Source organism: Candida oxycetoniae, assembly GCF_023343755.2.
Source record: "Candida oxycetoniae strain CBS 10844 chromosome Unknown scaffold4, whole genome shotgun sequence".
In the NCBI taxonomy this organism is placed as follows: Eukaryota; Fungi; Ascomycota; class Pichiomycetes; order Serinales; family Debaryomycetaceae; genus Lodderomyces; species Lodderomyces oxycetoniae.
Window position 1 is genome coordinate 437,434 of NW_026055367.1, and position 25,036 is coordinate 462,469.

The 25,036-nt window shown below is 38.6% G+C and overlaps 10 protein-coding genes across 10 annotated transcripts; 6 read left to right on the top strand and 4 right to left on the bottom strand. All coding sequences in view use genetic code 12, as the record gives it.

Annotated features, from left to right (window-relative positions):
* Positions 1-479: 479 nt before the first annotated feature.
* KGF56_001085 (glucose-induced degradation complex subunit) lies at positions 480-2,345 on the top strand (the record flags this gene model as incomplete). The annotated part of the gene is made up of 1 exon (XM_049322170.1): positions 480-2,345. The coding sequence occupies one exon, from the start codon at positions 480-482 to the stop codon at positions 2,343-2,345; it is 1,866 nt and encodes a 621-aa protein (XP_049181988.1).
* A 14-nt stretch (positions 2,346-2,359) lies between these two features.
* Positions 2,360-3,397, bottom strand: KGF56_001086 (25S rRNA (uracil2634-N3)-methyltransferase; the record flags this gene model as incomplete). Its single annotated transcript, XM_049322171.1, has 1 exon — positions 2,360-3,397. One exon carries the CDS (start codon positions 3,395-3,397, stop codon positions 2,360-2,362), a length of 1,038 nt encoding a protein of 345 aa, XP_049181989.1.
* A 449-nt stretch (positions 3,398-3,846) lies between these two features.
* UBP1 (ubiquitin-specific protease) lies at positions 3,847-5,874 on the bottom strand (the record flags this gene model as incomplete). The annotated part of the gene is made up of 1 exon (XM_049322172.1): positions 3,847-5,874. One exon carries the CDS (start codon positions 5,872-5,874, stop codon positions 3,847-3,849), a length of 2,028 nt encoding a protein of 675 aa, XP_049181990.1.
* A 1,634-nt stretch (positions 5,875-7,508) lies between these two features.
* KGF56_001088 (uncharacterized protein) lies at positions 7,509-9,149 on the bottom strand (the record flags this gene model as incomplete). The annotated part of the gene is made up of 1 exon (XM_049322173.1): positions 7,509-9,149. The coding sequence occupies one exon, from the start codon at positions 9,147-9,149 to the stop codon at positions 7,509-7,511; it is 1,641 nt and encodes a 546-aa protein (XP_049181991.1).
* A 1,884-nt stretch (positions 9,150-11,033) lies between these two features.
* Positions 11,034-12,212, top strand: TRM12 (Trm12p; the record flags this gene model as incomplete). The annotated part of the gene is made up of 1 exon (XM_049322174.1): positions 11,034-12,212. The coding sequence occupies one exon, from the start codon at positions 11,034-11,036 to the stop codon at positions 12,210-12,212; it is 1,179 nt and encodes a 392-aa protein (XP_049181992.1).
* Positions 12,213-13,222: 1,010 nt separating this feature from the next.
* Positions 13,223-15,691, top strand: CRZ1 (DNA-binding transcription factor; the record flags this gene model as incomplete). The annotated part of the gene is made up of 1 exon (XM_049322176.1): positions 13,223-15,691. The coding sequence occupies one exon, from the start codon at positions 13,223-13,225 to the stop codon at positions 15,689-15,691; it is 2,469 nt and encodes an 822-aa protein (XP_049181993.1).
* A 192-nt stretch (positions 15,692-15,883) lies between these two features.
* SAM50 (SAM complex subunit) lies at positions 15,884-17,449 on the top strand (the record flags this gene model as incomplete). The annotated part of the gene is made up of 1 exon (XM_049322177.1): positions 15,884-17,449. One exon carries the CDS (start codon positions 15,884-15,886, stop codon positions 17,447-17,449), a length of 1,566 nt encoding a protein of 521 aa, XP_049181994.1.
* A 201-nt stretch (positions 17,450-17,650) lies between these two features.
* Positions 17,651-18,688, bottom strand: KGF56_001092 (phosphopantothenate--cysteine ligase; the record flags this gene model as incomplete). Its single annotated transcript, XM_049322178.1, has 1 exon — positions 17,651-18,688. One exon carries the CDS (start codon positions 18,686-18,688, stop codon positions 17,651-17,653), a length of 1,038 nt encoding a protein of 345 aa, XP_049181995.1.
* Positions 18,689-20,493: 1,805 nt separating this feature from the next.
* On the top strand, positions 20,494-21,669 carry SSN8 (cyclin-dependent protein serine/threonine kinase regulator; the record flags this gene model as incomplete). The annotated part of the gene is made up of 1 exon (XM_049322179.1): positions 20,494-21,669. The coding sequence occupies one exon, from the start codon at positions 20,494-20,496 to the stop codon at positions 21,667-21,669; it is 1,176 nt and encodes a 391-aa protein (XP_049181996.1).
* A 1,817-nt stretch (positions 21,670-23,486) lies between these two features.
* Positions 23,487-24,887, top strand: LAC1 (Lac1p; the record flags this gene model as incomplete). Its single annotated transcript, XM_049322180.1, has 1 exon — positions 23,487-24,887. One exon carries the CDS (start codon positions 23,487-23,489, stop codon positions 24,885-24,887), a length of 1,401 nt encoding a protein of 466 aa, XP_049181997.1.
* Positions 24,888-25,036: the final 149 nt, after the last annotated feature.

The following is a 25,036-nucleotide window of genomic DNA, read 5'->3' on the forward strand; positions in this document are numbered from 1 at the left end:
GTACAAGAAATTGCAACAATGGTGTAAATGTCACTAAAGGCAAAGATTACCCTCTTGTAAAACGTCTCTAGGCCCCATAGAAACTAAGCCCTATTGAAACTAGGCTCCATGGAAACTATGCCCCATTGAAGCTAGACCCCAGAGAAGATAGGCCCCATTGAAGCTAGGCCCCATTGAAGCTAGACTCCATGGAAACTAGGCTCCATGGAAACTATGCCCTATTGAAGCTAGGCGTCATTAGAGCTAGGCCCATTGAAGCTAGGCGTCATTAGAGCTAGGCCCATTGAAGCTGGGGCCCATTGGGGGGGGGGTATTGATGACCCACATGGTAGCGTCGTTGATAAGCTAACAAACCACGAACCAAATTTGTGACATCGTTCTCTATAGTGAAGTCTTGATTCAAATTGCACTTAACAACAGTAGTAGTAGACGCTAGCCGGTGGTCTTCATTTGCTGACGGGAGGTATATGAATAGGGCCATGACTGAACCTAGTATTAATTTCCATATTCAAACGCACCAGCTGCAATTTAGGATACCTATTGAGCTAATCAAGAAGAATTTCAAGGTGATTCAGAAACTCATTGAGAAGCAAAAGAAACAGTTGATTGATGATGTTACCAAGATCAAAAAGAATTCGGTTATGCCCAAGACCATGAAGTTGGAGATAATACGCAAATTGATCAAGAATTTCGAACTATTTCGTAAAAAATTAAAAGTGTTGATTGAGAAAGATGAGGAATATCGAAGTCGCTTGCTTGCTAGGCTTGAAAACGTTAATGAATTAACCCAGTTTTGTAGGAAAAATGGCAACAGATGTGTGAATGGCGGCTCGACTCTAGAGAATGACGAAATGAGGGAAAAAACCACCGATATTAATAATAGTAATAAAGGTAATGGTATTGGTAATGACGATAACGATAACGATAACGATAACGATAACGATAACGACGATAATACGGTTGATGTTGATGATGACGGCGAGTTGGACTTGAAAAACCCACATTTGATTACTTGGTATCGAGATCAGACAAACTTGCTCATTGTTGATTATTTAATCAAGTCAAATTTACAAAACTCAAAGGGAGATGAAAATATAGGCATAATTCTACTTGATAGTCTATGCAAGACGAATCCCAAGTTACGGAAATTGATTGATTACGATTTATTTCAAGATTTCAACAAGATCTTTTTATCCATTATACAAGACCATGAACTAACACTCGTTGTAAATTGGTTCAACGAGAACAAATCTCAACTTAAAAAGAATCGGTCAAATTTGGAGTTTGAAATAAACTATTGTAAATTCTTAACATTGATTGAAGTTGGCAATATTAATGAAGCAATCAAGTTCTCAAGAGATAACTTATCGAGTTACGGAAATAAAGAAAACTATCAGTCTACAGGGGACTATGAGAACCATTTAATGAATTTGGAAAAATTGAAAGGATTAGGTGGATTACTAGTATTTAGATCTATGGAAAGTTTTGATGCCAACGTGAACAATACCATTTGTGGCGAAAGCAATAAAGACTCTAATGCAATGTTGCCATTTTCAAACAAATTTATGCTTCAACACCCATATTTCAGAGAATATCAAAAGCTCTTATCAAATGAAAGGTGGCAAAGCTTGGCACAATGCTTTATTGAGAATTTTATCAAGTTATATGGTATTAGTAAGAATTATCCCTTGTTTATATACCTTTCTGCAGGATTGTCCAGTTTGAAAACGAAATCGTGCTATTGCAACTATGAAAACACTATATTCACCAAGGATAATGACCTAGGGCTTATCTCACCAACACATCGAGATCAAACATCGTCTTTGGAGAAAAAAGGATATTCAACAGTAATGTATGAAAATAATAACAACAATAATAACAATAACAATAACGATGTTAGGGCGAGATCAACCAGATTCCCCGTCCCTACACCCAGTAGCATACAAGAATCGGGTCAAAGAACAGATGCACTGTTGTCCAGCCAACAAAAGCCACAAGCGTCCATCCTTGTTGAACATCAAAACCAACCATTGTTTACAAATAAGAAATTGCGAGGACCAGACCAATATTATAGATTATTGGGGAAGATCAACAATTGCCCTATTTGTTCACCTGAAATGTTTCAACTCAGTAAGAATTTACCTTTTGCGCAATTAATTACTAGTGTCTCCCTGGAACCTTTTAAATTGCCCAATGGCAATATTTACCCATTTGATAAATTGCTCACACCTAATGATAAATACCTTTCTGAAAGAAATGATTTATTGAGACAGGGTAAAGTCAAAGATCCATTAACACAAGAGATCTTTATGATTGATCATTGTCAACGTGTGTATCCTGCATGATACAAGCAAAAGTTCTAACTATCATCATCGTCAGAATCATCGGAATCATTACGTTTTTTGTTTCCTTTGGTGTCATTGTTATGAGTGGTTGTTGACTTTTCAAATACATATAATCTGGCATCTCGTTCTGCAGCTGGCTTTGTTGTGTCTCTCGTACTGTTTGTTCTCTTGTGATGATACTCGGGAAACATCAGCCAATCGAATCTCCCCAGTTTCATCACTTTGTAACCTTGACTCTTGGCAAGTATCTTGATCCCCCATGAATTATACGGTTCTCCTTCAAACACAGTCAAGATTATTTTTCCAAAATTACTGTTTTTCTCTATATCCGATTTGTTATTAATATTAGCACCCAGTTTATACCCTGCGAAATCATCGTTGATCAATTGCGCCTCATTGACCAAATCAAACACTTTATCACAGTTCTTGAAGTACTCTAGTATAAGTTCCTGATGGTCTCGGATATTCCTATCCTGATCCTTAATCCCTTTCCCCGTATGTGGGAAATTAAACATGATATAATTCAATTTCACACCATGCTTTGAAAATAAATCAACTCTAGTCTTGCCTGCTCTTCGCTGTTTTGAAGTCAAGGTCAAATTTAAGGTCTTGACAAGATTAGTCGCGTCCACATTATGTATAACCTTGACATCTGCTTCGACCAACTCATCCAATGTCTTGTCAACCTCTGGATACTTTGCAATCAACTCATCACGTGAATCATAACTTGTAGCGATCAAGTTTTCAGCTGGGACAAAATTTTGCACAATTAATGATTTTGCAAAGGTAAAGTCTCCTTCGCCTATAAGCAATACAGTGTCATCTTCATCAAATGGTAGGTACCCTCTACTTTTTTCTTGTGTGGTTTGCTTTACTCGTTTGGACGATTTCATTGATTTCATTGATTTCGTCTTGTTCAATTGGGTTTGTTTCTCAATTTGTGCATTCTTGGTGAGTTTTTGGTTTATTGAGTCTTGTGCTCGATGACGTGCTAATGCACCACGGAGACCTTTCGAGGATATCCTCTTATCATGACTAGCTTTTTTGCCCATGACCAAGGGGATAAGAAATGGGGACAAGTTTGGCTCGTATCTCAAAATGATTTCTTGCGATGCTCATCGCAAAAAAAAAAGAGACACAAAATCAAAAACTGAGATATTACTATAATCATCATCATCTACTTCATTCATCAATGAGATAGTGTCGATCAATGTGCTCCACTATCTCGCTCTGCTCGATAGTGTGTCGCTTCGGTAGAGTAGACGGAGTATCGCGAATGTCTGTTGACAATCGCTATGACCGATTATCAACGGAAAGGACAGATACTGAAGATGGACGTTTGCTGCCATTATTGATCAACGACAGAGAGTATTGTTGATAAACAAACAACTTTGTCGAGCAAAGCGAGATAGTCTATATCTACTCTCTCTTTTATAACTAGTGGTGGCAGCTAGTGTGCCCCACTATCTCGCTCTGCTCGATAGTGTCGCTATCACACATTCTATAAATGCACTTGCGCCTCAGCTACATTGAATTCGCAATCATTATTGCCCATGTCTACATCACCTTCTTTCCCGCCAGTTGATGAAGTTGAATCATTGTTGTTATCTGCATTTTTGAAATCATACACTTCAGTCTCTTCAGATGTAGACGCAACAAGATTTGTTGTCTCGTTGGAAGCAACTGTACTTTCAACTCTTCCCTGTGACTCAATTTCTTGAACCTCGTTGTCATCATCCTCCCCCTCCTCCTCGTCCTGAACCTCGTCGTTGTCATCCTCCTTGGACTCTTCTTCGTCATCGGTAACGTCTTGCAACGTCTCTTTAAAGCCGTCATCGTACTCATAAAATAACATAAATGTTCCTTGACCGCCAAGGGCCTCTTCTTCAGTAACAACATAAACAGACTCATCACTGATTCTCCACCATACACCACGTAGTTTCCTATAGCATATATAATGACCATAATTGTGAGTACCGTAATGGACAACAACGGCCTTCAAATTATACAATAGTCTAGGGTCTGCTTCTGAAAACGCCGTGTCAACTGTAGTTGCTGGGGTTTCCAACTCGGCGGGTTTCTCCTCAAAAGATGCCGTTTGTGATGACGCGGTTGATGCAGATAAGGACTCCTCGTAATTATCATTGCCATTGTTACTATAATTATTATTATCTAATGCCAGCATAAACTCACCACCATTTGCTGTAGTATTAGCCAAGCTTTGATTCAATTCTTTATCTTGTTTTCTGAATGGCAATCTTGCATCCATGTTTATATCATTTGGCTCAACAATGTATCTCGAAAGATTCAAAACAGCAGGAAACGTAACATTGCTTGGGTTTTTAACAACCATATAAGTTCTCGGGTCAAATTGTGAGCGATTGATATGTATACTGAGCAAAGGAGGTGGTCTATCCATAAATATCTGCTTTGTTTTTCTACTCTTTTTTATCAAGTTCTTTGTCGTTAATTTTTCAAATGCTTCATCCGTTACTTCGTTTTTGGCTAATTCTATTTCTATAAGTTTTAATCTTGCTTCTAACTTTTGTATTGCTGTGGTATTATTGGGACTTCTTTCAAGCTCTGTCAATGTTGCCGCTAGCAAATTCCGCGTTTGCATTAACCCACATCTATTACAATTGACATCATCAATAGTCTCTGGTTTTATCCATTCGTTGAGTAATTGTTCAAGCGTGAACCCGGAATAATACGTTTGGCCATTAGGTAAGTTCAAACTTAGTCCACTATTGACTGCATATCGTATACCACCCAGTTCTCCACACGTCAAACATCCAACTCTTTCAGCAGTTATTCCGTCAACCGGGGTGATCAACTCTAGCGGAACTACTTTATGTTCAGCGTCAACTAGATTAGGATCAACCTGCCTTGCTGGTACGTAAACAGTACCCAATTTTCCCAATCTATTACAGCCAGATATGATTTCTTTCAAATTCCGCACATCAATAAATATATTCTCCTTCTCCTTCTTCTTTTTCTTTTCCTCCTCCGCTTGATCAGTTTCCGGTTCAGGAGTTGGAAGTCGACTAACACTCATTTTTTTAAACTCTTTTTCCAAGAGATTCATTATCAACTGATAAAACTCTTGTGCATCTTCTTGGTTATATCCACTGAAAAAGTTCTGTTTAGGACCATTTGGCATCTTATTCAACAATTGTTTAGTTGTAAACTCCTTACTTCTTGAACCATACTTCCCGTTAACGTTATCCAAAAGAGTCTTTAAAGCATTGGTAAACGTTAATTCCGGATTAGGCTGATTGGATTTGATTTTGATTTTTTCTCCAGTTATCTTGTTTGTATCGATTTCAATTTCTGCATAGAGGTAGGAATCGATAAATTTCAACAACTGCCTAGATGAAGCAAGTGATTGTATTATTGAATTCATAAAGCAGGTATTTCCGTCATTGCTTAAACCTCCAAGTTCACCACCGTTTTTCAAAGCAAACCTGTGTTCTTTAGATTTCCCATTACCAAAACGGTTGAAACCTGCCCTTCCAAACCTCGAATTCATGATTTTGTGGAGTGCTTGTGGGATGTTGAATGGTAAAAAGCTTCTTCTTTCTTGGGACTCTGACGATGATGAGGAAGAAGAGGAGGAGGAATCCTTGATTATCTTGGGAAATATGTAATTTGTGGATATGAGATACAAGGAAACAAACACTAATAAGGATGTTGATAATGTAGCTAGAAGCTTATTTGATTTGAACAACACTTTGATTATTTGAATGAAAAGGGAAAAATTGAGTAGAATAAACAATAGTTGTTTTTTGGGAATAAACATGTAGTTGTGATACAGCAACCTGGTACTTTGGCAATACAGAAAGCTGGTACTATGGTAATACCTGGCACCAATGGCAATACCTGGCACTAATGATACAGCAACCTGGTACTATGGCAATACAGCAACCCGGCACTAATGATACAGCAACCTGGTACTATGGCAATACAGCAACCTGGTACTTTGGCAATACAGAAAGCTGGTACTATGGCAATACCTGGCACCAATGATACAGCAACCCGGCACTTATGATACAGCAACCTGATACTATGGTAATACCTGGTACTAACAATATAGGAACCTGGTACAATTGCAATACCTGACAAGCTTCAAAATGTCGCTCCACTATCTCGCTCTGCTCGATTGTGTCGCTCTGCTCGATAGTTTCAAAGCTATTGACTAAGGAAATAATCTCAACTTCCTTTAGCTCAAATTCTGAATATTTCACTGAAAAACTTTAAATAACGTACGTTTCTTTATAAAGTCTCAAAGCCAAACTTTTCATTAACTCAACCACCTTCAATAACAAGAAAACTAAAGCCCTACCTGTCTCTTTTGTTAAGATGACCTTGACATGTCAAATGGTAAAGATTTTTTTTTTTTTTCACTTCCCTTCTGGAACATGTCATTTTGAAAATTGGTGCGAAAAATGTAAAGAGAGGAATGGTCAATGTAATGGACAAGACGAGCGAAGCGAGTCTTGTCGAAAAGGATGACAAGAGGAGCGAAGCGAGTCTTGTTGAAAAGGATGACAAGAGGAGCGAAGCGAGTCTTGTTGAAAAGGATGACAAGAGGAGCGAAGCGAGTCTTGTTGAAAAGGATGACAAGAGGAGCGAAGCGAGTCTTGTTGAAAAGGATGACAAGAGGAGCGAAGCGAGTCTTGTCGAAAAAGAAAGAGTAGAGAGAAGTTTAGTTGAAAAAGAAAGTAGAAGAAAGATTAGAGACTAGAGAGAGAGTAGAGTAGATAGTAGAGTAGATAGTAGAGGAGAGAGAGTAGATAGAAGAGGAGAGAGTAGATAGTAGAGGAGAGAGAGTAGGTAGAAGAGGAGAGAGGGTAGAGAGAGTAGGTAGAAGAGGAGAGAGAGTAGGTAGAAGAGGAGAGAGAGTAGGTAGAAGAGGAGAGAGAGTAGATAGACTACCTCGCTCTGCTCGGTAGTCTATTAAAGAGGAGAAAGGGTAGATAGACTACCTCGCTCTGCTCGGTAGTCTTTTGAAGAGGAGAAAGGGTAGATAGACTACCTCGCTCTGCTCGGTAGTCTATTTGCTCTAGTCTATTTGCTCTCCTTGGTAGTACTACATTAACATACTATTATCACTAGAGACACATCAGGATGGGTTTTTTACACACAAGGGAACAAGTCAATTACTCAAGGACGGCCTTGTCTATAAACAGGATTCAGTTGGAGAATTCCTCTGGTTTTCGGATAAGGTGGTGCTTTACCCCAGCCACACTTTAACGGTCTTCCATTCCAATTGAACCCCGCCAATTGTAATATAGCCAACGCGGCTCTCTCGTGTGAGTCGTATTTAACAAAAGCACAACCTTTTTCCGGGTGGAATTTGAAATCAACAATGAATCCGAAATTTTGTAGCAATGGGATTATATCTTGTTGCTGAGTGAAATGGGCTATGTTGCCCAAGTATACAGTTGTTTGCCAGGATGGGGTCTGTCTCAATACGATATCGTATGATTGCGGCGACATCAGAGTTATACCGTTGCCTAGTTGTGATCCATTAGTAGCGGGACTCAATTGAGCCGGAGGTGCAACTTGTGTGAGACTACTATTTGAACCAAAATTGTGGAGCATTACACCGCTTAGTCCCGTGTTTGGTTGCTGACTACTTGGCTGAGGAGGATACTGATTATTACTAATGACCTGGTTTGCAAAGTGATTGTTGTTGCTGTAATTTCGGTTACTATTATTATTATTGTTGTTATTATTATTATTATTATTATTATTATTATTATTATTATTATTATTAGTGGTGGTGGTGGTGATGGTAGTAGTATCCTGTGGGTAAATATTGTTATTGTTATTATTGTTGTTATTATTGTTCATATATGGCCTATATTGACGATAGTTACTGTGCCCATTTTGATTCCTGTACCCGTTATTACTGTTAGGATTATTGTTATTACTATTATGATTATTGTTATTACTATTATTATTCCCATATTGTTGCTGACCAAACTGATTTGTTGTGTGATTAGAATTATGGGCTTGCTTGTGGGATGCCCAATTACACCTTATGGCTCTGCCGCCAATCCGCTCTCCATTCATCGATCGAAGCGCCGACTCAGCGTCTTCCTGGTTCGTGAATGTGACAAACCCGTATCCTCGAGACCTAGAAGTCTGCATATCCCACATAACGTGTGCCTGCTTCATAGAGCCAAATTTGCTAAACGCCTTTTTCAATGCCTCGTCATTTACTTCCGAGCTCAAATCACCAACAAATATATTAAATGTGGGCTCCTCAGCAGTGCTGCTGCCAGTGATTGCAGCCGATTGGTAAGCCCAGTTCACTCTGATTTCAGAGTTGTGTACTAGTTTCCCATTTAATGTATTTAATGCCACCTCTGCATCTTGAACATCGTCATATTCAATAAAGGCATAGTTGTACCCGAGTTTGTTCTTGTCATTTAATAGTTTAATAGACTTGATAGGATTAGATATCGAGAAAAGTTCGCTGATTTGCTCTTCCGACGCCAATTTCGGCAAATTGCCGACATATAAAATTCTATTTGATGTTTCACGTCCACCGTCTATAGCAGAAGCTGGTGGAACGGCGGCATTTTCCTCGCTTGATTTTGTAGAATCTTTGCTCGATTGTGGTAATTCTGATTCCGATTCTGGTTCTGAATTTGGTTCTGAATTTGGTTCTGGTTCGGGACTAACATTTTTAACGACTTTTTGATCATTCTCTGCAGATGATACCGTCGTTGATGATTCAACAGGTGGAGTTTCCTCGCCTTGTGGTGCAATAGCATTTGCAGTAGCTTCCGACATTTTCACAATAACAGCAGACAATTGCACAACAACAACAGACAATTACACAACAGCAGATGTTTGCTCAACAACAGCAGACAATTACCAGGAAATGACTTGGTTTTTTTTTTTTTTTTGGTTTTTTTGAAAAATGTTTCAACGATATATATGAGACGTATCAGACCAAACCCAAAGTGACAAAAAACCCCTTGGAAATATAGGTTTTACCTCGAGGAGGGAAAAGCGGTTCCTTCTCAATTGGAAAGACTTGTTGAGTATATGACAAGCTCTTAAATGTGAACAAGTGCAAGACAAGTGTTCATATACTTCAAAGATGATGAAAAAGAAAGGGGGAAAAATTATTAGGATTGATTTTTTTAATCCATTTTGTTCAGTTGTTGAGATTTTGGTGAAAAATTGAAACAAGGCAAAAAACAAAGAAGGAAGGGGGAGGGAGAAGGAGGGAGGGGGAGAGAGGGGGAGAGAGGGGGAGGATTTACACGTAGAGGGATGAGATATTATCAAGAGGTGGTTCTACTTGTTGGCTTTTGACAAAAGTTTGTCTCTCTTTGTTTAAAGATTTTATTTCAATTGTTGAAAAGTTTCCTCTCGACACTATTGAGTGACACTATCGAGCGACACTATCGAGCAAAGCGAGATAGTGGAGCATATCGACTAGTGACGCTATTGACGCTATCGAGTGATACTATCGAGTGACACTATCGAGCAAAGCGAGATAGTGGAGCATATCGACTAGTGACGCTATTGACGCTATCGAGTGACACTACCGAGCAAAGCGAGATAGTGGAGCATGTTGACTAGTGACGCTATTGACGCTATCGAGTGACACTATCGAGCAAAGCGAGATAGTGGAGCATGTTGACTGATTTGTCTCTTGGACTGCTAATCTAAGCCTTTCGTAGTTTTCTCTTTTTCACCCTTTCTACCTTTTTCTATCGACTATGCTCTTTCTACTCTTTTCCATCGACTAGACTCGCTTCGCTCTTTTAGCTCTTCTCTACTCGCTTCGCTCTTTTAGCTCTTCTCTACTCGCTTCGCTCTTTTAGCTCTTCTCTACTCGCTTCGCTCTTTTAGCTCTTCTCTACTCGCTTCGCTCTTTTAGCTCTTCTCTACTCGCTTCGCTCTTTTAGCTCTTCTCTACTCGCTTCGCTCTTTTAGCTCTTCTCTACTCGCTTCGCTCTTCTAGGCTCGCTTAATTTTATAAGCGGTGTAAATGTGCGCTTAATTACCTGCAGTTTTCTACAAGCGAGGATTCGAACCTGGCATACTCAAACAAACTGGGCTATAAGAGTCTAGAAAGACTAGACTCGCTTCGCTCTTCTAGTCGATTGAAAAGAGTTGAAAAAGATCAAACTGGGGTATAAGAAACAAACTGAACTACAAAAGAGGTTGTAACAAGGTATCAAGTGTTGCTCCACTATCTCGCTCTGCTCGATAGTGTCGCAGGTGTATATTAGTATATTTGACTCAATTATTAGTGGTTGATGAGGCAATATACTATTCAAGTAGATAAAAATTGGATTACAATAATAACTCACATATACTCTTACTATTACAGTTACTCTTATTACCCTTACTATTACAGTTACCCTTATTCTTTTACTATTCTTCTTCCTCTTACTATTACTCTCACTCTTTTACTATTACGGCTTCCTCTTTACTCCTTTACTCTTACGACTTCCTCTTTACTCCTTTACTCTTACGGCTTCCTCTTTACTCATTTACTATTACTGGTTATAACAAGGTATCAAGTGTTGCTCCACTATCTCGCTCTGCTCGATAGTGTCGCACTCTTTTACACCCTTACTCTTACTGCTTCCTCTTTTACTACAACTATTTTTCTTCTCCGAGCTCATCGCCTCATAACTCCGAGCTCATCGCTTTATGATTCAATTAAATATAAGAGATACTAAACAACTAAAGCCTGTTACAGATGTCTTGAAAGAAAACCAATGGCTAAACAAGCAAAAGAAGATTGAGAATCATAATGGCGTGTTTGTAATTTACACCAACCTAAAATCACTTCCACCAATACTTTCGCAATACGATTTCTCCCAATACGATAATGAGCCAAGAGCCAAAATCAGTTTGCGCTATTGCATAGAAACATACTATAAACAGCATGGCTTGAACAAGTTGGATTTTGAAATTCCCAAGAAATGGTCCATCTATCCACCAATGGTGCTTTTCAATGCCAACACCGATAAAAAATACTTACCCAAAGCATTATGTCAAGAGCTTTTAAAACACCAAGTCAAGATTTTTGGTCGTTGTGGAATTACCCATTTGGCTATAAATAAACCAATAATTGAATCCGATGTAATGAGGCGGCCGTTCAATATAGTGCCCTTGTATGGCGATTTTGGACCAGAGCTTGCTATGGATCATTGGCCAACTGAAGCAGATTTTACCAATGCGTTTTGGTGTCATGTTGTCCAAAACGGAATATACCAAACTTGGGCTCCAAAGTATACCATGTTTTCAAGAGGTAACATAAAGGAAAAGAAGAGAATATTAGATTGCTACAAGAATTTGGATGGCAGCATTGTAGTGGACTTTTATTGTGGAATTGGCTACTTTGCCCTAAGTTACTTGAAAAACGGAGCTAAAGTTTTGTGTTGGGAAATTAATCCGTGGTCAATTGAAGGATTCAAAAGAGCATTGCAACATGCTGGTTACAAGTATAAAATTTATCAACAAGATGAAAGTTTCCAGATTGACGAATTGAAAAATGTTGATGCATGTTTGTTTTTGGAAAGCAATGAAAAATTACTAGAGAGATTTGAGCATGTAAAGGAAAAGAAATTGAATATAAAACATATCAATCTAGGCTTATTGCCTAGCTCGAGACCTAGTTGGAAAACGGCTCATCAATTGGTTACTAATAAATCTTGTTGTGAGACAATTGTCCATCTACATGAAAATGTTCACACTAATTATATCGATACTTTAAAAAATGAGATCGAGGCTAGATTTCAAGAGAGTCGCGTACTTTATGTTGAAAGAGTAAAGACATTTGCTCCTGATATCTGGCATATCGTCTACGATGTTGAAATTAAATAACACTATCGAGCGACACTATCGAGCGACACTATCGAGCGACACTATCGAGCGACACTATCGAGCGACACTATCGAGCGACACTATCGAGCAGAGCGAGATAGTGTTGTAACAAGCTACAAAGTGCTGTTCTACCATTATGTAGAGCGAGATGATTTATAGAGAGTGTAAGTGGAGAGAGTATATATAGACTACCTCACTTTGCATGATAGTTTGAAGAAAGGGTAGATGTAGACTATCTCGCTCTGCTCGATAGTCTATAGAGAGAGTAGATATAGACTACCTCGCTTTGCTCGATAGTCTATGCTCGATAGTCTCTGCTCGATAGTCTACACATCTCTTGGTATTATTACACACCTCATCAATAAAGATGAAAAAAATGGTAACCCGTGTCTCAAAAAAAGCTGCTCTACTATCTTGCTCTGCTCGATAGTATCGGTCGATAGTGTCGCGGTGGTGTTGGTCCACTATCTCGCTCTGCTCGATAGTGTCGCGGTATCAGTCTATTGACGCAAAAAATATAAAAGAGACACGGATAAAGTGCGACACGGAAAATGAGACAATTAGAAAGCTGAGTATTATCAATCACAATAGACCCACTGGTAAGAAGGAAGAGTATTATATTATAGAGGGTGAAGGAAGGCTAATTATTCCAAACAAGTTCAATTCATAGCTGGTTTTTAAGCTATTGAAGTCATATATTCATTTAAAATTTTGTTTCCGAGCTATTCTGTCCAAATAATTTTTCAAGAAAATTGAAAGGGTCCTATTAGCTCATCGCAACTTGGCCCACTAACTCATAGAAATTTGGTCCTATTAACTGGTTGTCTTGGCCCACTATCTCATAGCAATCTGGTCCTATTAACTGGTTGTCTTGGCCCACTATCTCATAGCAATCTGGTCCTATTAACTGGTTGTCTTGGCCCACTCATTAACTTGGTCTTGTTAGCTGGCTGTCTTGCCTATTAGCTGGTTAACTTGGTCCCGCTGTTTTATTTCTACTTTATGAAATAATGTCAAATAACCATTCTACTTCACAAGATGAAGAAGAGCTATATAACGTGCTAAACCTTTCTCCGCCAGTACCTGACTTTCCCTACTATCCAAACGATCAGTCACAATCCCCGCATGAAGCTTTGGGATCGCAGATCCTTGCTTCTGTGAGTATTAATCAAGAGAATAAGCATTCGCCTATTCCTCAATACCAGCACTATGTGGAAAGACAAATGGATACCAAACTAATAGATCAAGTGGTATATAATGGAGAGGGAGGAGAAGCAGGAGGAGGAGGAGGAGGAGGAGGAACCAACATCAACCAAGAAAATAACATTTTTGAGCAAGTTGGTTATTCCATTACTAATGATGACAATGGTTTCACTCAAAACAAAGATTTACACCTTGCCAACGTTTCTGCGCACTCATATAATCCTAGAGACTCAGAACAACATTTTATAAATGTTGCTGATTACCTTTCACCAACCTCGCAAGCAAGTCAAGCAAGCCAAACTCAGAACTCTCCTCATCAATTTCATCAGAGGTTATCGCAAAACGATTATCTACAAGTCAGCACAAATCAAAACACTTACTTGAATCCACACTCGCCGGTAAATTCATCTCATTCGATCTATTCAGATAACGCCTCCTCTCAACCATCATCGCCATTTTTAGGCACTGCATCCCAATTCTATAATACCAATTTGGCACCACCGGATGTGCCGACAGCATTTTCAGACGTTGGATCGAATCATGGAGGGTCATCTTCAAATCTTTTGCGACATCAACATTTTGACAGTTTTAATGGGAATAACCTCTTGAGCACCGAAATACCCTTGGGTGGATCTATAAGTCTGACCAACTTGGCCAGTATGTCTACCAATCAATGGCAACCGATGGGACAGGGTCAGGAGCAACAACAGGGTCAGGAACATGTGCAAGGGAAGAATCAGGGACAGCGAGTTAGACAGGACGAGTTTGAAGACCTATCATTTTTTGTGTCCCCCACTGTTGAGCAAAATACGAATGTCCCATACGAGAAACCAAATGCTCTTTACAATGAGCACCCTCATGGTGAAAATTTAACTGCAGGAACTCAACTACAGCAGCAACAACAACAACAACAACAACAACAACAACAACAACAACAAAGAAATATAAATTCAAATCAACACACTTTCACCAATGCACACATGAATTTTGATTTAGGCATTACAATTACTCCTCCTCAACAATCTGATAGCAATTTTTTTTCTCAAAAGCCAAATCAACCATATGCAATGCCTATATCTGTTCCTTCAAATCAAATGCTCACTGAGAATAATCTATCGAACTACAATAGTCAAGTAGAGGAACAAGTTGCCAATGACCTTAGAGACAAGGGACATCAGGATTCTGCAGGTATTGTGATTTCAATCCATCAGGCACCGGAGATTGTTGCAGCAAAAACACCGTCATTGTTTAGCAATTCTTCGGCCAGTTCATCAGTCAATAATTTGTCAAGGACAAATTCAAACAATAACGATACGAAAACTAAAAAAGAGAGTACCAACTCACTCGCACCATACTCTACGTCTCGAACAATGATGCCGTCCTCACCAAATTATGTCAGTGATTATGAGGAAACAGATGCTCTAAACACGGGTTATCAACCTGCAAAACGTGGAAGAAGGAAAGGCTACGCTCCGAAATCACCGAGTGGTTTATCTCCAAGACCGAGATCTAGATCGCCACGCAGTAAAGAAGGAGATACTAGGAGGAACAATGATAACGATAACAACAACGATGATGATGACTATGATTATGATGATCATGATAACAATGATAACGATGATAACGATGATATTGAAGGGGAGGAAGAAGACAATGGTGGTAATAGTGGTAGTGGTAATAGTGGTAATAGTGGCAATGGTGGTAGTGGTGGTGGTGGTGGTGGCGCCAGTGGCAATGGTACATATTTGATATCTTCACGTGAGAAAATGTTGGAACTAGCTCTGCCAAATCAATCATCAAAACGGACTCAAAAACACCCGAGTGTTTTTGCATGCCATTTATGCGAAAAGAGGTTTACAAGACCTTACAACTTGAAATCTCACTTGCGTACACATACTGATGAGAGGCCTTTTATTTGTAGTCAATGTGGTAAAGCATTTGCTAGACAACATGATCGCAAGAGACATGAGGACTTACATACGGGAGAAAAAAAATACCAATGCAAAGGTTTCTTGAAAAACGGGGATCCATATGGTTGCGGAAGAAAATTTGCCAGAGCAGACGCCTTGAGAAGACACTTCCAAACCGAAGCTGGTAGAGAATGTATACGACTATTGATTGAAGAGGAGGAAGCTGACAAGAAGGATGGAATATCACGAGCAAACGAAATTGCAGACTCGGTAGTCGAGAAAAAGACTATGGACTATTCAAATCTTGATTCGTCAAGTAGTAAGGTAAGTTCCATACCACGAGTTGCCATATCACCCCCACAGTAATAGTATAAATCTTACTTTCTTCGTCTCCAAGTGGAAATTGAATTAAGTTGTATCAAACCCTGTATTACAATTCTTATAGAAAGCGAGAAATAATAAAATGAAAAAAAAAAAAAAAGAAAGAAAGAAACAGTAATGAATAAGGAGCTCATCTCTTTGGTAAGGTTAGTTTGAAACATTGGGGATTAGTAGGCAATGTCTTTACCGAGTCGAGATGAAGAGTTTTTGGAAAGCTTGAATTTGGCAAGCTCAGGGCTGACAAATGAGTCATTGGCCACTGCAGCAGAGAAAGAATTGGCCCAATTACAAATACAAAAACAAGAACAAATGATTCGACAAAATCAACAGTTTCTTTTACAATTGTTCCAGGATAATGCAAGCCAACCTATCAAGGTGCACAATGTACAGATCACCAATGGCGAGCAATTTCGTGATAGTTTTATCCGGGCGCAGTTTAGACCTTTGCTTGCGGGGAATATAGTCAGTTTTGAGAGTTATCTCAAAACTGTTGATAACATTGTAAAAAATTTCGTGAAATTGGGCATTGTTGAAAATATACTATGTAACACTCATAAGGTTACTGCGCCTATATCCAGTGGTGGCTTTCTTTTCACAAGAGGGTTTTCAAGTGGACGTAATGGAAGTGCTGGTGCTGGTGCTGGTGCCGGTGCCATTAGCGTTGTGCCTATTTTCAACACATTACCGGTGAAGCGGTTTTTCGCTAAAACAGGAACGAACATAGGTAACGGAGAAGGAGATGGGTATATCCAATTCCAATTGCGCAATATTTTTGGTGGTGGTGAGAATCTAGTGTTTGACGCTGTTACGGGGACAAAAACCCATAGTTCCTATTTAGTCAATTATAATCAACCGCTATTTAACAATTGTAATTATATATGGGAGAATCAATTTAGTATAAATTCTAGAAAATTGGATTGGATTCAAAGCGATGTGATGTCAAAGACTATTGTCAATAAAATATATACTCAGTTCCATGATACAGAGTTGAATCATGAAATTGTGTTGGAAAATTCATTGCGCACTTTGAGTAATTATGGATCCAAGAGTTTTGAAGTTATGCAACAAGGTGGACAAAGTATCAAATCGTCAATCGGTTATAATCTCATCTATGATAGTAGGGATAACAAACATTTGCCATTTTCAGGTAAATATTTTCAATGGGGGGTAGAGTATAATGGGTTGTTTAAATTTAACAAGTTCCCGTTTTTGAAAACGGCTACTCAAATTCAACATTCATGGGGTATACCGTTTTTGAACTCGCATATATTGACCAGCACAAGATTCGGTTTGTTGTATCCATTAACCAAGAAATCGTCATCCTCGTCATTTTCATCATTTTCTTCGGTATTGGATAGATTCTACATAGGAGGACCTAACGATGTTAGATCCTTCCTGTTGAATGGGCTTGGTCCAAGAGACCAGAACTCATTCATTGGAGGTGACTTATTCTTAAATGGTGGCGTTTCCCTCATTACAAATGTACCAAGATACAAAGACTCAAATTTCAAGTTTCATAATTTTTTAAATTGTGGTAGAATAGTTTCCCTCGATAGGAATAGCTCCTTTATTGATAATTTCAAAGAGTTGACGCACTCGTATTGTTTGAGTTATGGATTCGGTATTTTGTATAACCATCCAATGGCCAGATTTGAACTAAACTTTGTTCTACCGCTAGTCGCCAATGAGAGGGATTCAATTAGAAAAGGGATCCAATATGGAATAGGTGTATCATTTTTGTAGAAAAAAAAGGGAAGGAGACAAAGAAAAGAAGTGAAAGGGAAGGAGACAAAGAAAAGAAGTGAAAGGGAAGGAGACAAAGAAAAGAAGTGAAAGGGAAGGAGACAAAGAAAAGAAGTGAAAGGGAAGGAGACAAAGAAAAGAAGTGAAAGGGAAGGAGACAAAGAAAAGAAGTGAAAAGGAAGGATATCGTTTTGTTTCTATTCAAATTTTCGCCTTCTTTATCCATTCATCATGCAACTTGATTACAGCGGGAATCATTTCGCTTTCAATCATTTTACCATTTTTCAATTCCTCATCAGTGAGTCTTATCCAATGGTCCTCTTTATCAGAGCTAACAAATACCACTTCTTTTTTCCTTGTTTGTAGCAAATTGCCAATGACCAATTGGTGATGATACCTCTCCAATGCACTTCTGGCCTTTTTAAGCAAAAGATTGTTATCGGTTTCCAATTTAAAACTTATAATCATTGCACCTGAAGACCAATTATCAACAAGGCGACTTAGAAATTTAGGCACCTGAGCCAAATGTATCAGTAATTCACCGTTTTGAGTTGCCGAGCTTTGTATTTTATGCTGAGGCATTCTCGATTCAGGTATAAAGAAATCCGATACAGCAGCAGCGAGATAAAATACTGCTTTGCTACCGTAAACTTTTAGCTCCTCTGAAATCAATTTCAAAGTGTACAAATACTGGTTTACCGTTGTGTAGGGAATGAGTAGCAAAGACAGTGAGTCTTGAGCCTGTTTGTATTTGCGATAAACTTGCAACATGGCATCGCTGAATTTTGGATCTATCTCAATCTTGCCGTTTGATTCAGTCATATAGTCAAGAAAGCAATTTGTTGAGTGACTGTAGTGTCTTGAATATGGCAACAAGGAAAACTCGCGATGCAAGAAAATGACGGCATATCCGTTTTCCAAGAAATACTCTGCCGATGTTGCACCTCTGGTTCCAGCACTGAAATTATCAATAAATCGAACTGTATTGTTTTCTAATGGTACTGTGGTTCCTCCAGATGTAACTAGCGCGATTCTCTTACCTGTGGTTTCCTTATGATAGCTTACAAATTCTTCTAGCTCCTGTTTGATCTCAGGTAAGTACGATGGTGGTTTATGGTTTGCAAAATAGTCATCTTCATCTGAAACTTGGGCTGCAGCGAATTCAGGTATCGAGCGATCTATAGCTGTAGCTTCCTCGGGGTTTGCCGTGTGAAAGTTTTTTTGCGAGATGGGTGACATTTAATTCTAGTCACAACGTTCAACACGCGGGGGTTTGATACGTAGAGGTGTAAAGAACCGTTTAAAATGGGGGCCAAAGTATTGATAAAAATCAGCCAATTTTGTTTCTGTTGATAATTTTTATCGAGAGATTTTAAACGATTTCTCGGGGCGCTGTATCCGCGCGGGGCAATGAAACGACACGGCGGACTCGGGCGGACGCGGGAGCCAAAAAATTACGATATTCGGCGAGAAATATCGCGGGTCGGGCACAACCCAAGCGGACGAAAATTGTCGCACTGATGAACTAATTGGTCAAAGCACCGACACTATCGAAGCGACACTATCGAAGCGACACTATCGAAGCGACACTAGCGAGCAAAGCGAGTTAGTGGAGCAGCACTGACACTATCTCGCTCTGTTCGATAGTGTCTGTGTAAGCTAGCGTGCTCCACTTTCGAGCAGAACTATTGAAAAAGACTATAAAATAGTTATGAGAGTAAATAGTTATAAGAGTAAACAGTTATGAGAGTAAATAGTTATAAGAGTAAATAGTTATGAGAGTAGATTGGTGTGAGAGTAAACAGTTATGAGAGTAAACAGTTATAAGAGTATTAGTTATAAGAGTAAATAGTTGTGAGAGTAAACAGTTATAAAAGTATTGGTTATAAGAGTAAGTAGTTATAAACAGTTATTGGAGTAAACAGTTGTAAGAAAAAATAGTTACAAGAGTGAAAAACCACAAGAAGACACATTAGAGCAACATTGGAGCAATCAAGCCTACCAGTGCCGCTTTACTTGCTCGCTCTGCTCGCTATAGTCAATGCTGCCCCACTATCTCGCTCTGCTCGATAGTGGGGATAACGTCGCTAGTGTTTTGGCGATTATCGAAAAAGGAAATTCTGGGGTTCGCCTCATTAGATTTCCTAATTAGGTAAAATCTAGATTGACAGATGCAAAAACTCTATTTTATCAACAAGATAGATGTCAACCAGATAACCTTTTAGGCAACGAGCTTGATATATAAACCTTGCAAAATCCTTTAGGTTAGCAATCTCTAGGTCAAAATGTATATTTTCTTTTTGCAACAATGAGATTAATCATACTTCTAACTTGCCTTTTTACCGCGCAATTGAATGCTTTGTTTATTCCTAAATATACTCATGAATTTGAAAATATCAATCAAAATACCGATATAAAAGCTTTGTACAAGTTATATCCTAATGGCAAAGTTTTTGACGATATCAACGATTCTAATGAGAAAATATTTGTCTACGATATTAATAACTCGTTACTGTGGCCAGTAAAAGAGAAAAAGTGAAACACTACCTGCCACTATTGAGCAAAGCGAGATAGTGGAGAACACTGACTACACTGACACTATAGACACTAGCGAGCAAAGCGAGCTAGTAAAGCAGCACTGAAGGGTTTGACACTAGCGAGCAAAGCGAGCTAGTAAAGCAGCACTGAAGGGTTTGACACTCACATGACTAAGACAATAATACCCACATGACTAAAACAATAATACCCACATGACTAAGACACATGACCCTAATGCCGGAGATTGAGCTTATTCATATGTGTTCTATATACTTTGTATAACCCCCCCCTTCCATTTCATCTTAATCCTCACATACATTACTCAGATATGATTCCTCTCTATTGTAAGCCGCACGTGGTAGCGTATGTATAAGTTACTAAAAAGAGAGCCCTTCAAATTTTCCAAAATGATTCTCTACCCAATCAATCAAAGAGGGACTCGAGACGATCTACTCGTCTCATTATAGCGCTTCGACGTATATAGAATCATTCATTATCACTAGGAAATGTCTGCGGATTACTGGTGTTCATCTCAGCGAAACCAATGGCAACTCACGAGGTTTTCATTACTCGAAGCAAGACGAAAGGTTTTACTTCTTGAACGTAAAATGATTCAAAATGGACTTATAAAAGATTATCCTAATATAGTATACGACTATAATATGAGGATATATTTGCACAACTTATTGCTCAAGCTAGGTCGACGGCTCAATGTAAGACAAGTTGCGGTAGCTACAGCTGAAATTTATCTAACACGATTCCTCACAAGAAATAGTTTGAAAGAAATCAATGTTTACTTGTTCATTACAACTTGTTTATATGTTTCCTGCAAGATTGAAGAGTGTCCCCAGCACATTAGGTTTATTTTACTGGAAGCAAGAAACATATGGCCCGAATATATACCTCACGATGTCACAAAACTAGCTGAGTTTGAATTTTATCTCATTGAGGAAATGGATCTGTACTTGTTATTACATCACCCCTACAAGTCTTTGATTCAACTACGCAACTATCTCGATTCAAAGTTTGACGTTTATGGATTTAAGCTAACTGATGAAGAAATGCAAAATTCATGGAGTTTGATTAATGATAGCTATGTTACTGATTTGCATTTATTGGTTCCTCCTCATATTATTGCTGTTGCAGCGATATATATCACTATTGTGTTGAAAAAGAACTTGGCACAAACGAGAAATAAAAATACTCCCAATGGCAATGCATCAAAGCCACCAGAAACGAGAAGTAGCGAGATTGACGTTGCGTTGGGTAATAGCAGAAGTGAAAGCGGCAACGTTAATGGCAATTTTTCCAGAGGAGATGGTGCCTATACTGGAGGGGAGATGGGGTTGGAAAGCAAGGAGATGAATATTGTAGAGTTGATGAATCTACCACAGACAAAACAAAGTAGTGAATCAAAAAATGCATCACAACAATTGCAACTGACACAGCAACAATCACAAAAGACCAAGGAGTCGGATTTGATAAACTTTGATCTTGATATTGTAGACGAAGATACTATAAAGATACACAAGTTTATGAATTTTCTAGAACACTCTCATATCAACTTGGATGAAGTTGTTGAGGCTGTTCAGGATATGATCAATGCGTATGTTTTGTGGAATAGATACAATGAACAAGGTGTGAAAAAGGCATTGCAGTCGATGTTGCTTAGGAGGCAGTGACACAGACACTATCGAGCAGAGCGAGATAGTGTCTGTGTAAGCTAGTGTGCTCTACTATCGAGCAGAGCGAGATAGTGGAGATAGTAGAGATAGTGTCTGTGTAAGCTAGTGTGCTCTACTATCGAGCAGAACGAGATGGTGGAGATAGTAGAGATGGTGTCTGTGTAAGCTAGTGTGCTCTACTATCGAGCAGAGCGAGATAGTGGAGATAGTAGAGATAGTGTCTGTGTAAGCTAGTGTGCTCTACTATCGAGCAGAACGAGATGGTGGAGATAGTAGAGATGGTGGCGATAGTGTCCGTGGCAGTTACTGTGCTCCACTATCTCGCTTCGCTTCCTAGTGTCGCTCACTTAATTAGGCATTGCAATCAATGCCAATTTCAAAGACGGTGAAATAGGCTTTAGAGTTTTTGTGACAGTTTTATGAACTTTTGTTATTCCATTTTGGGTAAGTCACGTGAAACTGATTATTTTTAGCAAAGTGGCTAATCACGTTACTCTCTCTATAGACTATCGAGAATAGACTATCGACCAAAGCGAGATAGTCTATATTTACTCTCTCAATAGACTATCGATCAAAGCGAAATAATTCATATCTACTCTCTCTATAGACTATCGAGCAAAGCGAAATAGTCTATATCTACTCTCTCTATAGACTATCGAGCAAAGCGAAATAGTCTATATCTACTCTCTTCATCTAGACTCCCTATAGACTATCTCGCTTTACTCGATAGTCTATACCTATATCATTTTTCCGAAATTGTAAAAAAAGCCGCATCTTCCTCGAGATCCGGAAAAATAGAAACTTTTTTCTTGTAGCATAACTCTACATGTAAGTTTGCTACCAAGTGTCAATGAAAAGAAATTAATAAAAGTCAATCTCTATTGTGCCAATCTTTGATGGCCAATCTTTGATGGCCAACCTTTGACGCCGCCCATCTTTGACGCCGCCCATCTCTTGAGTTACACTTCTAAAGCCAAACCTTTAAGATCCATCTCTGGGGTTGAGGGTTTGATAACATCTAGTTATATGAACAACCAGAGGAATAAGCTTCTGTTCTTTCAGCTAGAGATGATTATCTATTGATTCTTTACTTTACATACCCTCTTTTTCTTTTTAATCCTCTTTCTTTTTACTCTTTCTTTTTACTCTTTCTTTTTACTCTTTCTTTTTACTCTTTCTTTTTAATACTCTTTCTTTTTACTCTTTTTCTTTTTAATACTCTTTCTTTTTACTCTTTTCTTCCTACATATACTCTTTCTACATCCATTACATCAGACCCAATCACTCCAAAACTCAAATGGTACATTGCAATAAACCAAGACCTATCTCTAGTAACGTATTACCTTTAAATCCTTGGCCACAACCTCTTAAACGCCCATCCCCTCCCCCCCTCCATTCCAACTCACCGCGATGGTGCGCCAAACAAAATTATCTTTTTTCTATGGGGGAAGGAGGAAGAAAAAAAATAAATAGTGGGCGTTTGTTGCCCTGGTGGAAAAAAAGTTACAATTGTTCTTCTTTCTTAGTGTGTTTTGTTGTTACTTACACTTGTATATGTAGTATTGTTCTTTGTTGCACCAAATGTAAATCATCTTTAAACTGAACACGTTGATTTGTGTAGAGAAAATTTTTTATATGACAAAGCCAAAAAAAAAGAAAAAAAAAAAAGAAAAAAAAAAAAATTTATAGTACTATTCAAATAGTATACGAGAAGATTTGAGATTTCTAATATTGTTTAATTGTTATTTAGTCTTTATCTTGTTGAGCAGAGGCCTTTTTCTCCCAATTGTTGGAAGATAAGGGAGGTTTTCAAGATGGCCACAAGTACAAGAACAAAGATAGCCTCTCAAGTGTCTAGGCGACTGGATAAAAGTTTGAATAGCTTTAATGTAGTACAATCGAAACCACCTAAAAAAGAACAAGGGACAACAGTAGAGGGCGAAAAGGAAGATGTTGTTGTCGACGAAATGACAAGTTTGGACCAGCAGTACCATGACTCATTTCTTGCAGCTGTTGAAAGGAACCAAATACCCATATCGAGAAATTTAATGATACTATTATACTCACTCAATATGCTAAGTTCCAACTCAAATATCATTCGCTTTACAAGCAAGTTTATCTATTTGCAAAACAAGGTTGGTATAAACTCCCTGGGCAGCTCAATCTACGATATCAGTATCGACGATGTATACTTTGTGATCAATTGGGTCGTAACGGTGACTTTTCTTCGTTCGTTTTTAATCAAATACTGCTTTGAACCATTCGCATCGCGCTTCTGTCACATATATTCCAGAAAGGCCAAAACGAGATTTGCTGAGCAAAGTTGGTCGTTTCTTTATTGGGGAGTATCGTTTATCTTTGGTGTGTATTTATATCTAGATGCCCCATATTTCAACGATTTAGACCAAATCTACATCAATTGGCCCAACTTTTACATGGACGCCAAATTCAAAAGCTATTACCTCATTTCAATGGCATTTTGGTTTCAGCAGATATTGGTGTTGCATGTTGAAAAACCAAGAAAAGACCACTATCAAATGTTTAGCCATCATATAATTACTTGTTTATTGATTGTTGGTTCATACTACTACTACTACTTCAGAATCGGACACTTGATTTTGATGATTATGGACTCTGTTGATATTTTCCTTGCCGCAGCCAAGATGTTGAAATATGCGAAATTCAACAATGCGTGTGATGCCATGTTCATTTTATTCTTGGTTTCTTGGATCGGATTGAGACATGGTGTTTATAATTACATCTTTTATCACGCATGGGACAAGTCGGTACATTTGATGAGTGATGGCCAATGCATTGAAGGCGCCGTTCAGAAAAGATGCTGGACTCCTACAGTCATCAACACGTTTTTGGGATTACTAGGTGGTTTGCAAGTCATAACTTGTATTTGGATGTATTTGATTTCAAAAGTTGCTTATAGGGTAGTTATTGGAAGTGGTGCTGAAGACGTTAGAAGTGATGAAGATGACACCGATGTAGAAGCCGAGGACAATGTCGAAAACGACACCGATGTTGAAAACGAGGTCGAAGACAAGGACGAGAACAAGGACGAGAACATGGACAAGGACAAGGACGAAGACGACAGAAATTCGAGATTCAGTACAAATACCCAAGACAATGCAAACAAATGTGATGTTGATGAAAAATCAATGGTTTATAGCTCCGTCATGGAAATAACGCTAAATGACGCAAAATAAATTCAATCTAAAGAGGCACAGCTTCACCCTATTTATTCTTATTTACCTTATTTACCTTCCTTACCCCCTTTTTCTGACTTGTTTCAATCCATCTTCTCTAGTTCGTAGCATCCATCCCCCCCCCCCCAAAAAATGATCTCCATCACAAA